We start from the raw sequence: 13,135 nt of genomic DNA, 5'->3' as shown, positions 1-13,135 counted from the left end.
AGTAACACAGAATACAATACGCTGAGAAAAGTACCTGAATCAACTTTATTTCCTATAAAAGCCACTCCCCTTTACAGTGTTTCTCAGTGACGAAGCTTAGACAATGAAAAACCTGTTTACAGTCGTTCATGGGTATTGTACACCTAGGACATGCCAGTGTACTCTTGATGGATATAATATTTTGACCACTGACAAGGGAAGTCAAATTGCAATGGGACAAGCAGTTGGTCTATTAAGATGGTGTGTTAGAAGAATAGGGTTAGTTGACAGGGAATACATTGCAATGGTTATCGAACTGGACCTTTTAAAGAGGTCAAAGAATAAAATTATTGTGTACCATCCAAAGGAAAATAGGTTATTCCAGAATTTAGTTAAGGAATTGTTTGCCAATTTACCATTATATACTAGCCGATGGTCATAATATTATACCTAATTTGTGTATTTTAGATATTACCATAAAGGAAAATCATATCTGATAAGTTAATTTAAATTATTGAAAAGGCAGATTAAAATTCCAATCTAAGGACAATATTCCAGATCACAGTGCCCATTAAGCAAAAACACTCCAATGAGAGTGTGTGTGTGTATGTATCGAATGAGGCAGCTAAAAAAAACAATTGCCGGTAACTGCACAGCAGCTGAAATAGCAAAGGGACTGCTGGACATCCCACAATCCCCGTGTAAATCCCATGTCTAAGAAAATAACCACAAAGACACACACCAACCCAAAAGAAAAAAAAAAAAAAAGATTCTTCAGTAGTAAAAGACTGAAATAGGACAGTATTGCAATAGTCCTAATTTTGGTCATTTACATACAATCTGTACAGGGTTTAACTACAGAAGTACAAAAATCAGAACCAACTATACTTATATATATTGTTAAGGTTCATTCACACAAACACACACTCATCAAAATTGGGACTAAACTTGGACTTAATGTAACTAGACCAGGACTAAAAACCGAACCAGGACCAAACCTATAACTGAGACCTAACATTCCTATGCTCAAGTACCCATTTCATTGTTGAAACTGAATGGTACAGCCACTTTCTGGTAAATGCCTTCTAGTGTATTTGTTGCGTTCATGTTTTCTTGGATCCTATACAGCACCCAATAACCCGAGACAATGCAAGTCATCAGACCAGTTTGCCTTAAAGCAAGAACATATTGTGCCGCTCTCATCTGCTTTAAACCTTAGGCATTTTGTTTACCATGCACAAATCTCCAACTCACTGTGTATTACCGTGGTAAAAGTGGATCTTCAGTTTTGCAGACACAGAATATATATATAACATAATCTGATATACAGACACAGTAGCCCTTTAATGAGAGATGGCGGTAAACAACAGTGTAGGTGGTTTAGGATTCTTAGGGTCAAACTCTTGTCAACCCTCAGGCTCTTCCAGTTTCCAAATCGACAAATGTTCGGTATGAATAAGTCCAAAGTGTATCAAGTGTAAATATCCAATGAGGCATTTTACTTATATTGTTCTCTTATATAAATGCCGTTATATACCTGGGTGGAGTAATTATTTCCATTATAGTGTTGCAATGTAACTTGGAGGTTCTGCCACCTATTGTCTGGAGAGCCTATTGCTTTGTCTACAATGTATGTATTAAATGTATTCATCTCCATGGTGGGAATGTGACGCCCACACGCCAATTGTCGGTCACATCTGTGGATAGACGTTCTCGCTCACAATAAGAATGCATGGACTTTTGAGCAAAAACATGAATAAATAAACAATACCATGCTATGGAGCATTCCAGGCAAAGCAATAACATCTCCTGGGAACAAGCAGGTAGCGGACCTACCATATAGTTACATAGTGCTTCTTTAAGGCAATTTTGAGACACGGTCCATATTTCAACTAAAAAAGAATATTTGCATCAGTAGATTGTAGCTAGTCTTAGACATGGAAGAAGCATTTACCCCTGAACAAAACTTTTGACTTTCATTACAATATAAATATGTTTTTGCGAGAATAAGTTAGCCCATATTATGTAAAGCAGCCAAGTGTGTCTAATATCATAAAAGTCGGCATGCCTTAGTGTATAATGTAATTATGCTGCACCTGTCTTAAACCTGTACCAAATCAGGAGCGTCTCACACAGTCTGTTTGAATGCATCTTAATGTCTATGTAATGAAGACAGTGAATGGGTGTCATTAGTCGACTCCCAGAGCTCGGAGGTGCCTTTCGATCTCCTCGTCTGAAATTGTGTTTTTGGAAGAAGACGCAGCGCTCGGGACGCCCTTTCCTGCAGCTGGAGTACGTGCCATCTGCCATCCAAAACAACAAGAACAAAATATCAGAAATAGTCCAACATATGCCACTAACCTTGGTATTAACATGTTCAAGAGACAGAGAGAAAATAGGTTAAAAAAAATCCTCGCAGAAGAGCCCCCTGGGGTTTTGATTGGCAGCAAGACAAAGGCATGAATTGAGTAGTTCACATAGGGCTAATTTATTTTCAAGATTATGAATTATTAATTATTTTCTGAAGAAACTAGCAGAAAGTAATGGTGAACTGGATTATTATTATTATAAGCTTTGTTTTTGATCACAAGTATAACATGTGTATAAAATGTTAAGATTTTGTAGGATTTGAGAAAAATGAAAAAATAAAGCATCACTATTGCCAGAGAAAAGTTACACAATACAAATCTACATATTGCAGTGCCAGCTTTTGTATTAAAATCAAATAATACTTGGATATTTAAAATATGAATAAGACACCTTTTTTTTCACCATTTTTTTTAGGCTAGCAGGCAAGTATTTTCCATAAGATAGTGAAACAGAGTGAAATGTGGACAGCTAATTTACAATTTAAAAAGGTTCCTTGCAGTTAACAATAATGCACATATGGAGGAGACAGTGCTAGTAAGCAGTATTCTCTTTTAGCTTTAGGCCAATGTAAGATTTTTATTGTATTTGTGCCAGTAGTAAAATAGTAAACTCTATTATAACTATCTCAAACCGCTCAGTGTGTTTGCTCTCTCCAGCTGTGAGCTTGTTTATGGGACAATTTGTGGCACAGCGCAGTGTGTAGTGAGAGGTAATAAGTCATGCAAGCCCCCAGGGGGAGCCAGACACGCAGCAGATGGACAAGCACGTGGCTGATGATGGCACTACAAGAGCTGAAGGCTATAGCCCCACCGTGTGGCAGCTGCTGCACATTAAACTCCAGTCAGTAAAAAGCATTTAGGATAACCAACTGTGGTTTAATGGTTTTAAGTAGTGACTATATTCCCAAACTAATAGGGATAGACAGAATTGTGCTACATTATAACAGATACAACTACAAAAATCTCAAGTATAAATATATTTTTCATTATTTATCATGGATATTAGAATAATAAAAACAGATACAACTCAATACAGACATTTGTATTGAAATACTCATTTGAACAAGTATCAATGATGAAAAAACAAAAACAAAAAAGCACATAAATTGTCCCTTTCCTATATAATTTTAGAATGGTTTTGATGACCAGAATAAAACTATACAGTGATATTAAAGAAATTATTTTATTTAGTGTTGAAAATGATATTATATTGCCTAAAAATTATGTTTTTATTTATTCTTTTTGTATTAAAAACGGTATCATATAACAAGCCTCTCCCTCAATATAGAACTCCAGTTTTAAATTTTAGTATTATGAAAACAATACTTTTTAATCTACTAATGTGTATTAATTGATTGTCATCATCAAAACACTCAACGTCTAAAATTAAAGCACATGGCTCAAACATATTTTTACTGTTACTTGAATAAATGTAAAACAAAGCCAACCAATTACAAAGCAACTTTGAATACTGAGGTTGTGTGTTTTCATACCTTTCCTGAGATCTCAATGCCGATTTCATCTAGAACCTGGTCCACAATACCCTGGCTCTCTTCCTCGTCTCCGGAGTCATCAAAGACCTCGTCCAAAGTGTCATTGACTGAACAGAAACAGAACTGGTTTGTACAATTTTGGGTTGTCAAATGTATCAATACCTAGATACTAATCAAAACTTGATACAGGTATAAATACTGGGGTAAAAAAAAATAAAATAAATCGTAGGAACACAGGGCCACATGGTAACGTTAAAGATAGTACATTATCACTGCATGTCTTTCCCATCACAATAATTTACAGATTTGATTAGCTGCCTTTTTTACATCCTACACATTTTCTCTAAGTAGTATAATATGCCCTCTACACACACTATTGCCTCTTATTACGAGGTACACAGCTATGTCCACATTTGTCCACACATCACAGGGCAGACATCTAGACAGTCGCTTCAATGTACAGTATCCCACACACACCTCGTAAAGGCACAGGTATTTTTAAAACTAGACAAACTAAGTTTTTCTTACTCATTTCCTCTGCCATGCCCATCTTCATGTTCTCCTTCTGGAAGTCCTGCATCGTCTTCAGCGTCTTCTGTGGATCCATCTTTTTGTTCACCGCCTGCATTGTCTGTAGAAGAATTAAAATAGATAAATGTGTAAAGGTAGGTTAAGATTTTTCTTACATATTTCGGAAACATAACCAGTGTTCCCAGAAATTAAGTAAACCTGTTGGTTCAAATAAAATTTTACTGCTAACCAACCCAAAGTTGATTTGTTGTTAATAGCAAAAATGTGGTAGCTGATGGTCAAGTCAAGTCATAAACCTATTATCCATAAATGAGCTATGCACTTTGGGTTGCCAGATGCAGAGCCTAAAACCAGTTGGAAATAAAGCCAAGCAAGTGAGTGGAGCCTTCAGTAATGACACCTCAGACTGAATTCTAGAGGTTCTGAGGTTCTTTAGGCTTTCACAAACTAAGAATGAGCAAATGGCACTGGCAACTCACATTAGGTTGTCACTGTACCAGTAGTTACTTTTTAAAAACAGTAAGGGCACATCCTTTATAGACTATTTTTAAATATTCATTCGAGCTGCTTCCACTGGTGTATTAGCATAACACAGGCCATCACACATATAATAGATCCCCTTCCTGTCTTGGGTCAGCACAAAAATGCCCTAGTTTTATAGCAACATTTGAGATAACATGTCCTGTTTTTACAGCATTTTTCATCTTCTCCAGGCTAACAGATTTATAAAAAAAATTTGGGATCCTTGATCTATTGACATTTTTGTCTCAAAGACTCTCTGAATTTGAATTATTGATTAATTTCATTTCATTTTACACAGTTTAGACTGCTACAGAATAGGACAAATACCAAATAGTTCCATATCCTGGCTGGTTAAAAGTAGAGACAGAAAGCCAAACTTATACTGATAAAAAATGTAAATTAACTTTGAGCATTTTAATTTGTTCTTATTAGACAAATGGTTAGGAATGCTGATTTTTTCCTTTTATTTTCCAACACCCCTATCTTGACAGTGGAAACTGGTTCACAGATGTCAACAGCTTTCAGTTCAGTTAGGAGCAATTTAAATATATGATTGTCATATATGCGTTTAAATGCATCACTAAACAAAGGAGGGAAGTCATTACAACATTTTGCTACAATAATAGTCAGTTTGCAATGACAATTAGCACATGTCTTATTAAAAGCATCTCTCCAGTCCATTAGTTTGAAGCCTAATTATATTTGACCTGTCTCTGTGCTCTTCACTCTGTACACTGCTTTAGGGCCCTTACTATCTTTCATACTTCATTAACAAATCTGCCACAAGCTAAGAACTGACCACAAATAGAAAATCTATTAACACTATAATCATAATAAACCATTAATATGGCACTTAACACTGGGAAGTCACTGATAGCTCTAGAGACAGGGAGCTGGAATGCTACCACGCAATGAGTCATGTGTGACACGAGTTTCCAGCAGAGTGGATAGTTAGTCACTGTTGATTGTCGATGTGAAAGAAAAGGTGGCTGTATTCAATAAAGTGCTAGATAAGACAGTCCGGTCCATATCAAAGACCATTTGAACTTTTGGTTGCTTAATATAATCCATATTAATTACCATGTCTATGTTGTGAGTTTGCTTCCCTGAGGTTGGGTCAGAACATAACATTTGACTGTAGGTTGACATGGTTTTTTTTTAGTGGCATAAACTAAGTAGAAATTCAGTTCACTCCAAAACTAGGTCAGAAAATCACTGGTCTCTAACTAAGAGGATTCTAGCACATTTCTTTGAAAAACACACAAGATGTAGTGAGCTGCAAAGGATGTTATGCTTGCTTAATCAACAGTCTGACATTTTATTCAGTGCAAAATAAAATGTATCTTTATTTTTCCCATTTGAAGCACAACAAACTGTTGTTATAAAACATAGTGTAATTATAATGATATAATCCTCCCAAACCAGATTAGATGTCATTAAAGCTATACAATGAATATTAGTTTTCTATTGTCTGCCATCTGTTTGTGTCCACGGAGATGGTATTGCTTTGCCAGGAATGCTCCACAGTATGGCATTAAACTTTCTATCTCCACGGCGACAACATATTGATGGCACCAAACAAAGTTACAGGTCTAACCTTGATCAAAGTATGAATGCTTTTCAAGAAATTCTTTAGCACTTCTATAAACGCAAGATATGTATGTTTAATGTCACACTGGGGAACATTCCAAGCAAAGAAATAACATCTCCATGGAGACTAGCAAGTGGCAGACTCTCCACCAGAAACCTTACATAATGCATCATGGGACTTGTGACACATTCTCACCTTCGCTGTGGAGGACATAGCTCCAGCCATCTTCATCTGGGAGTTCATGAGTTTGGTTTGCGTGGACATAGACGTCACTTTGGAGCTGACAGCGTACGTGCGGTTTTTCTGTTTCCTCAACTGGACCAGCTGCTTGGCCAGGATCTTACAGGCCTCTCGATTACCTGTCTTTGCCATTTTCTTAATCTCCGCCTCCTGAAAAAAAGACAAGAGTACAGGGAGTCAGGTACATGAGGAAAAAACAAAAGCAGTTTTTTTGGATGTAAATATAGGCATCAAAGGAAACACTATTTATTTATGTATCTTTATTTCTACAGGGAGAGCCAATGAGAGCACTTAGACTCTTTTTTCATGGGCGCACATGCAGATGAATTATCTTGTACATTTCAACAGATTTAGAAGTGCCAAATAAATAAATAAGTTCCTTGATCAAAGGCACAATGAAAGTATAAATTCATCAGAGTCGGAAAAAGGATCAAGCCCCTAACTGAACTTCTAAAACCACTCATTATTAATGTCACAATAGTCCATTTAATGTCAGGGTACCTGCTAATGGTACTGTGGTTGATTTATTCAGATACTCCCATTATTAGTTTAATAACCAAAGTTTGAATTTGCATTAGTATCTCTTTATCACTTGGAAAGTCTATCCTGTAAATCGTCAAACCATCAATTCTTGTTATTGTTTTTGTTGTCAGTTTTTAGATTGTGGTAGTCTGAATCTTTTGTCTGTGTATCCAAGTCTGTCTAGTTTCGCTGACATTTTCCTTCACACCCTTTATTTTTTTACATTCATTGTTATTCCAAGTGCCTCAAGTCCCTCTCCTTTATGTTCTTGCCAGCTCCAACCCTCCCTCTTCTCTCTCCACTCTCTCTTCCGCCTCTTCCTCTCTTCCTGACAGCGCTGTAAATAAGACATTACTCCACATCAGCGACAGTCCCCCTGCTCTTCTCCTCCTCCTCCTCTTCGTCACTTCTTCTTTATTGCAAACATTGTTCTCCCAAATAAACATTAGTATTGCCTGTGCTCCTCTGTCACTATTGTAGGTAGTATTGCAGAAATTGTTTATTTGCAGAAAAAGTACAATGTAAAGTAGTGTGCACCTATAGCTCTTCCACTTGAGGCATAAATATTTGATGTTATTTTGTAGAGATGCTTTCAGTGCCTAGACATAAACTGAACCTGATGTTGGGGTTGTGGAGTCAGTGCTGGGAGGGGTGGCTCTACTATGACCTGGAGTTCTGTCTCTGGGGATTTTCTCACTGCAGCAGCATCCATATATGCACGTGTGTGTTTTCTGATGTTTACAAAACTAAAGGCTTGTGTTGGTAGCTACAAAAGGTTATGTCAACAAAATGACAGTTATGTCTATATTTGCAAAATTATTACTCTCTTTTTTGTAAGTGCCACAGATAATTACAAAGTACTTCAAGGTGGCATAACTTTTCTGGTGCAGTTCTCTATCCTGCTTTATTGTTCCACAAAATGGCATTAAAATTAAAATTATTATTTTGCTTTCATTCAGTTATGAAAAACATGGATTGTTACTGTGAGTGTTCCCGCATCACTTGCTTGTTTCCTTTAATCTTTAATGCCACGCTGTGGAACAGTCCAGGCAAAGAAATAATCTCCATAGAGACTAAGATTTCAGACCCTCCTTACTCTTTTTTTTAAGTATAGAAGAAACAGATTTTTACACCAGATGGATACACTGAATTGATGTTTCTTCCCATTATTTCTCTTCTCAATAGCAGAAATATCAATTATTCAAAGATGTCCTACGATTCCAAAAATGTAGTCAGTCAAAAACTGTCGTTTTATGAATATTGCCAAAAAAGCTCGAGAGACCTCAGTTCTGTCCATAACATTCTGTGGTGTGACATTGCTTTCTGGGTTAATAATGATCTGTAAAATTACCAATTAAACTTGAGTGCCTCTTCCCTCATTCCACTGTAGTGTGTGTGAGTCTGTGATTATTCTTACATCCCCAAACTGAAGCATGCCTCCACGGCGGCAATTGTGCTAAACTGCAAAATTAGGTCATTTCCAATTCACAGCGAAAGGAGTTTTTTATTCAAAATGTGCAACAAAGCTCGGAGAGGGGAGAAAAACTCGACTAATTAGCGGAAACCATTAATGAGGAATAAAATCTGCGTCCCGGGGGAGGTAATTATGTCTTGTATTGTATTTACTTACTACAACAGAGGCTAGAGGACACTGCGGTTCTTTCATCTCTATTTGTGTCTATGTAGGGACACTAAAGGGAGAAGCTCTTGCCCCCAGGCTAAACCGCACAGCTAGCTCCATCATCTCTACACATTTAGTCCCATTCAGTCAACCAGCCCAAGAAGCAGGAAGTAGTAGAGAGACTTTAATACAGCATTGATGCAATATGTTAGAAATCTGGGAAAAATATGTGAGGGGGTAGAACAATAAATACAGGATAAATATCTAGAAGTGATTTTTGTAGTAAATACAATTAGAGATTACGTTTAGGATTTAAGGTTCAAAATTATAATTCAGTTCATAGAGAGCACATTGCAAACATGTGCAACAGAGAGAAAAGTTGAATATGAACTGCAAAAGTGATAAAACAATCATATGCATATCATAACATGTTTGTAGAGGTCTACACAACTCGATTAATATGCCAAAATATGAATCGCTAAACTAATAAAATAATCAAATGCATTTCAGTACAACTTTGTAATGGGCTAAACTACAAGGTTAGCAGTTTTTTTACACATATGTCACATAGACATTAGTTATCTGCAGTGATATGGAAAAAAATATTGATCATGATTATTTGGGTGAAATACATAGTTAAAAACACATACCTGTTTTGAATCTGAGAGATAACCTGAAGAGGCAATATAGATTTTTTATTATTTATGTTTTGAGAGTCATTCTTTCTTGCTCCAGGTTTTAAGGGGCAAAACAGTGGCCAGTTGTATGTAATAACTGATTAGAGCAATAACTGTAATCACAATTAAAACATAAAAAAATGACACAGCCTTAAGAGGGCGTAATGTTACAAAATCAATTGCAGACTTTGCCAACTGCCAGTTGTGACCATTCAGACTTTAATTGCGCAAGGAATCTTTAGCTGTCCCCCTGTTGCGCGTGTGTGGGGATTGTGTTGAAGTGTCTGTCTCACCAGTTGTTTCTCCTGCCTCTCCAGCGCTGTTCTATCTCTGGTGATCTGTCGCTGAGTGCCACGCAACTCCTTCGACTGCTCCTTTATAACATCTGAAGAGGACAAGGAAAAGATGTTTGAATATTACTCATACCTTTTATTCAAGATCATTTAAGATCAGCTATTTTGCATTATTAAAATTCTTGAATGTAATACTTTTTAAACAAATCTCAAATTAACCTAGAAAAATGGTGAAAAATCTTCACATATTTTAATTTTTTTTTTCAAAAACACACAAAATGGTTTTCAAAGATATTTTTCATTAAACATAAACAAGACTTAATAATTTATTCCTTCAAAGTCTAAACTCAGCTCCACACCAAATGCAGCCTTTAACTGAAAATTTATACAGAAGAAAAAAAGTGTTAAGCATATCGTTGACAATAGATATGACTGAATCTAAGTAATCGCCTGGCCTTAAAATCATCATCCTATATTTAGAAAAATCAGAGACATAAGAATACAAGTTCTTCTCTAAATAAAATTCAAGTTTGAAGTTTGGATTGCAAAATATAAAGGTTGCTTAAATAGATCATAACTTAAACAATCTTTTTTTTTTTTTAAACTTGTCAAAATTTAAATACTGAAAAATTTAAGATAATTTTCAAGGTAATTTGAGGGTGCACCAAACCAACTGACAAACAATGCAAAATAAGGCTTAGGGTTCGGCATGCATATCCATGTTTCAGCAAAAAGTGTGTTAATTGGTGGTTAATTGGTAATGGCCTGGGAACAAAATGCGTGTATATTAAGGCAGCTAGAGCAGGTGTGCTATATAATATATGAACCAAGTCTACCACAGATGACCAAACTACTCTGTATCTATTCAGGGAGAAGTCACATGAGCTTGAAATGCCACAGAAATTGGTAGCACAAGTGCAGCGGCAGCAAAATCATGCTAAAGAATATATAGAAAATATTATAGAAATAAAAGTTGTAATAAATCAATGATTTATCTTTTTTTGTTTTGTTATTTTTACTTTAAATTTAAAATAAAAACAAAAATGTAAAAGAAAAATTCTATTCTGTCAACTAGACAAAGAATTTAATTTTTCTTTTACAATAGATCACACCTGGATGACTAAGGGATTACACAGTTAAGTCCATGCTAATAAGTATATCAACTGAATAATAGCCCAAAACATTTATTTAAAAATAAATAAATATTTATTTAAAAATAAATAAATAAAACATAAAGGTGAAATTTAAAATATAAAATACTGAATAGAAATAATTCAAAGAAAGAAAAATATTACAACTGTAAAATTGTTCAAAAAAGGAGGAAAATAAATAAATATCCTGAAGAAGATCAAGCAATCAAATCAAACCCATTACAGCTTTCTCTATTCTGAAAATTTGTTCTTTTATGAACTCAACCAAAAAGTGTAAAAATATCCAAGAATGACGATAGTATACGTATAAGGTGACGTGACGCCAGCGTTTCAAAGTGGGAGGGATATCGTCCTACAAATAAGTGCAATCTCAAACCCCCCTTGACTTCTTTTTTCGCCGAATAACCACACCAACCTGCTGATTCACTATGGACATGACAACCCAAATAGACAAAATATACAATCAATGAGAGAAAAAAGGATGAGATGGAGAGCTGTTGGAGGATGTCATCGCTGAAAGGAGAGGAAGCAGCTTCGGAGCACAGTAAGTTTGTATGAGTGGGTGAAACTGGAATGACAAAGATGGGAGGAGCAGGCAGGTGCTGTGGAAAGAGTGAGCTCAACTAAGCAAAAGAAAATATTTTCAATGACAATACTTTCTACAAGAGGTCAGCCATCTTTCTCTATTTTTCTCTACTTCACAGCCAAGACTGCTTCAGGACTTAATCTACACTTGAGCCATTTATTAAGTGCTCTATTTGACCTTGTAATGGTGATGACTTAGCCTGGAGAGTAAAAAAGATTTGGGCTGGTCTTTTAGCATTTTGACAGTCCGGGAATGACCTAAATTAACATACTTAGTTAGGCTGACAGCAAGACAAAATATAGTCCTCAGACCAAAAATGGAAGTCACTCCAAGTAGGTGACAAATAATGAACAAAATGTCTAGTGTATTTGATCTTAGCACAGTTGATATAATTTACAACTTTAATTTCAAATAAAAATTCAAACCAATGTGTAAATCAATGTAATTATGTTTGACCATTGACATTTAACATTACAACCCTATTACCTTTCCTTCATTTCTCATGTTTTCCTGTTAAACAGATTTCATAGTCAGAGTTTGATGATTAGAAAAACAAGTAGCTTATGTTTTTGAATTTGCTGTTAAGTTGGAACAAAATAAATTTTGATCTGTTAGATATAGCTTCAATCTTAAGAAAGTCTCCATCTGGTTTTCAACCAACAATTGTGACGATCAGAGCAGACTGGCTACAACAGGTTAGACAAGTTTAGTAAAGCAACATTACAATCCTAGGAACAGACACAATTTTAACCACAATGCTAAAAACAACTCGGCTAGCTTTGTACGCAGCACAAACTTACCGTCTACCGTCTTCTTCTTAAAAAGTGAAGCCATGGCGCTATTTAATGTAAACCTAGTGGATGAATATAAAAGTATATGCAGTCAGGTCGTGGTAAAAGCACTTGTTTAGCTCTGGTATCGGGCGGTTAGTCGCTTTAGCCTCGGTTTCCTGGTTTACTTCGGTTGCCCGTTCCTCCCTCAGCTGACAGGGCTGACGTCACGGCGGCACTTACACGGTGCGTTCACTAGACTCGGTAAAGGATAATATCTTGATAATAAAAGTAAAATTGAAATAACAATTAATTAATATTTTTGTCTACTATTATATGTAAAATATTTTAAGGCAGTTATTGTCACTTTATTCAGAAACTATATCAATTAATACGCTTTCCTGACAGCTCGAGCCAAACTATCATAATATTTTTCCCGTAGTTTACTTAAAAGCGACAAGCAAAAGCAAAAAACTGTAACAAAAAGTAAATTTGAGACAAAGACAGTGTGCACAAAATAGACAGGAAATTATATTTATTGTGACTACATACATAAATAGAATAGTTCAAATTTATTTCAGATTTATTTTTATTTTTTTTATGTTTATCGTTGCTTTTCTCTTTGCGTTCTTGTTTTTGGGGCAATATAGATGATTATCTTTAAGGTCATCTTCACTAATAAAGAAAAAAGATAATAGCTAAAGGTAGCCAACAGGGAAATATTTATTTAGAAATGAGACTTACAGAATAGGCTATTTATTGCAAATTACAACCCTTTAGTCTAGTCTTA

General features: G+C 35.6%; 1 protein-coding gene across 1 annotated transcript; it reads right to left on the bottom strand.

Annotated features, from left to right (window-relative positions):
* Positions 1-24: 24 nt before the first annotated feature.
* Positions 25-12,555, bottom strand: chmp2ba (charged multivesicular body protein 2Ba). The gene is made up of 6 exons (XM_033986807.2): positions 12,376-12,555; positions 9,839-9,930; positions 6,681-6,875; positions 4,370-4,472; positions 3,842-3,948; positions 25-2,282 (listed from the first exon to the last, which is right to left on the bottom strand). Exons 1-6 carry the CDS (start codon positions 12,407-12,409, stop codon positions 2,169-2,171), a joined length of 645 nt encoding a protein of 214 aa, XP_033842698.1. The 5' UTR covers positions 12,410-12,555; the 3' UTR covers positions 25-2,168.
* Between the last annotated feature and the right edge of the window lie 580 nt (positions 12,556-13,135).

The sequence above is a fragment of the Periophthalmus magnuspinnatus genome, chromosome 21 (assembly GCF_009829125.3).
Source record: "Periophthalmus magnuspinnatus isolate fPerMag1 chromosome 21, fPerMag1.2.pri, whole genome shotgun sequence".
Classification (NCBI taxonomy): domain Eukaryota; kingdom Metazoa; phylum Chordata; class Actinopteri; order Gobiiformes; family Gobiidae; genus Periophthalmus; species Periophthalmus magnuspinnatus.
The sequence above is the reverse complement of the archived record's forward strand: the minus strand, read 5'-3'. Positions and strand labels throughout refer to the sequence as shown.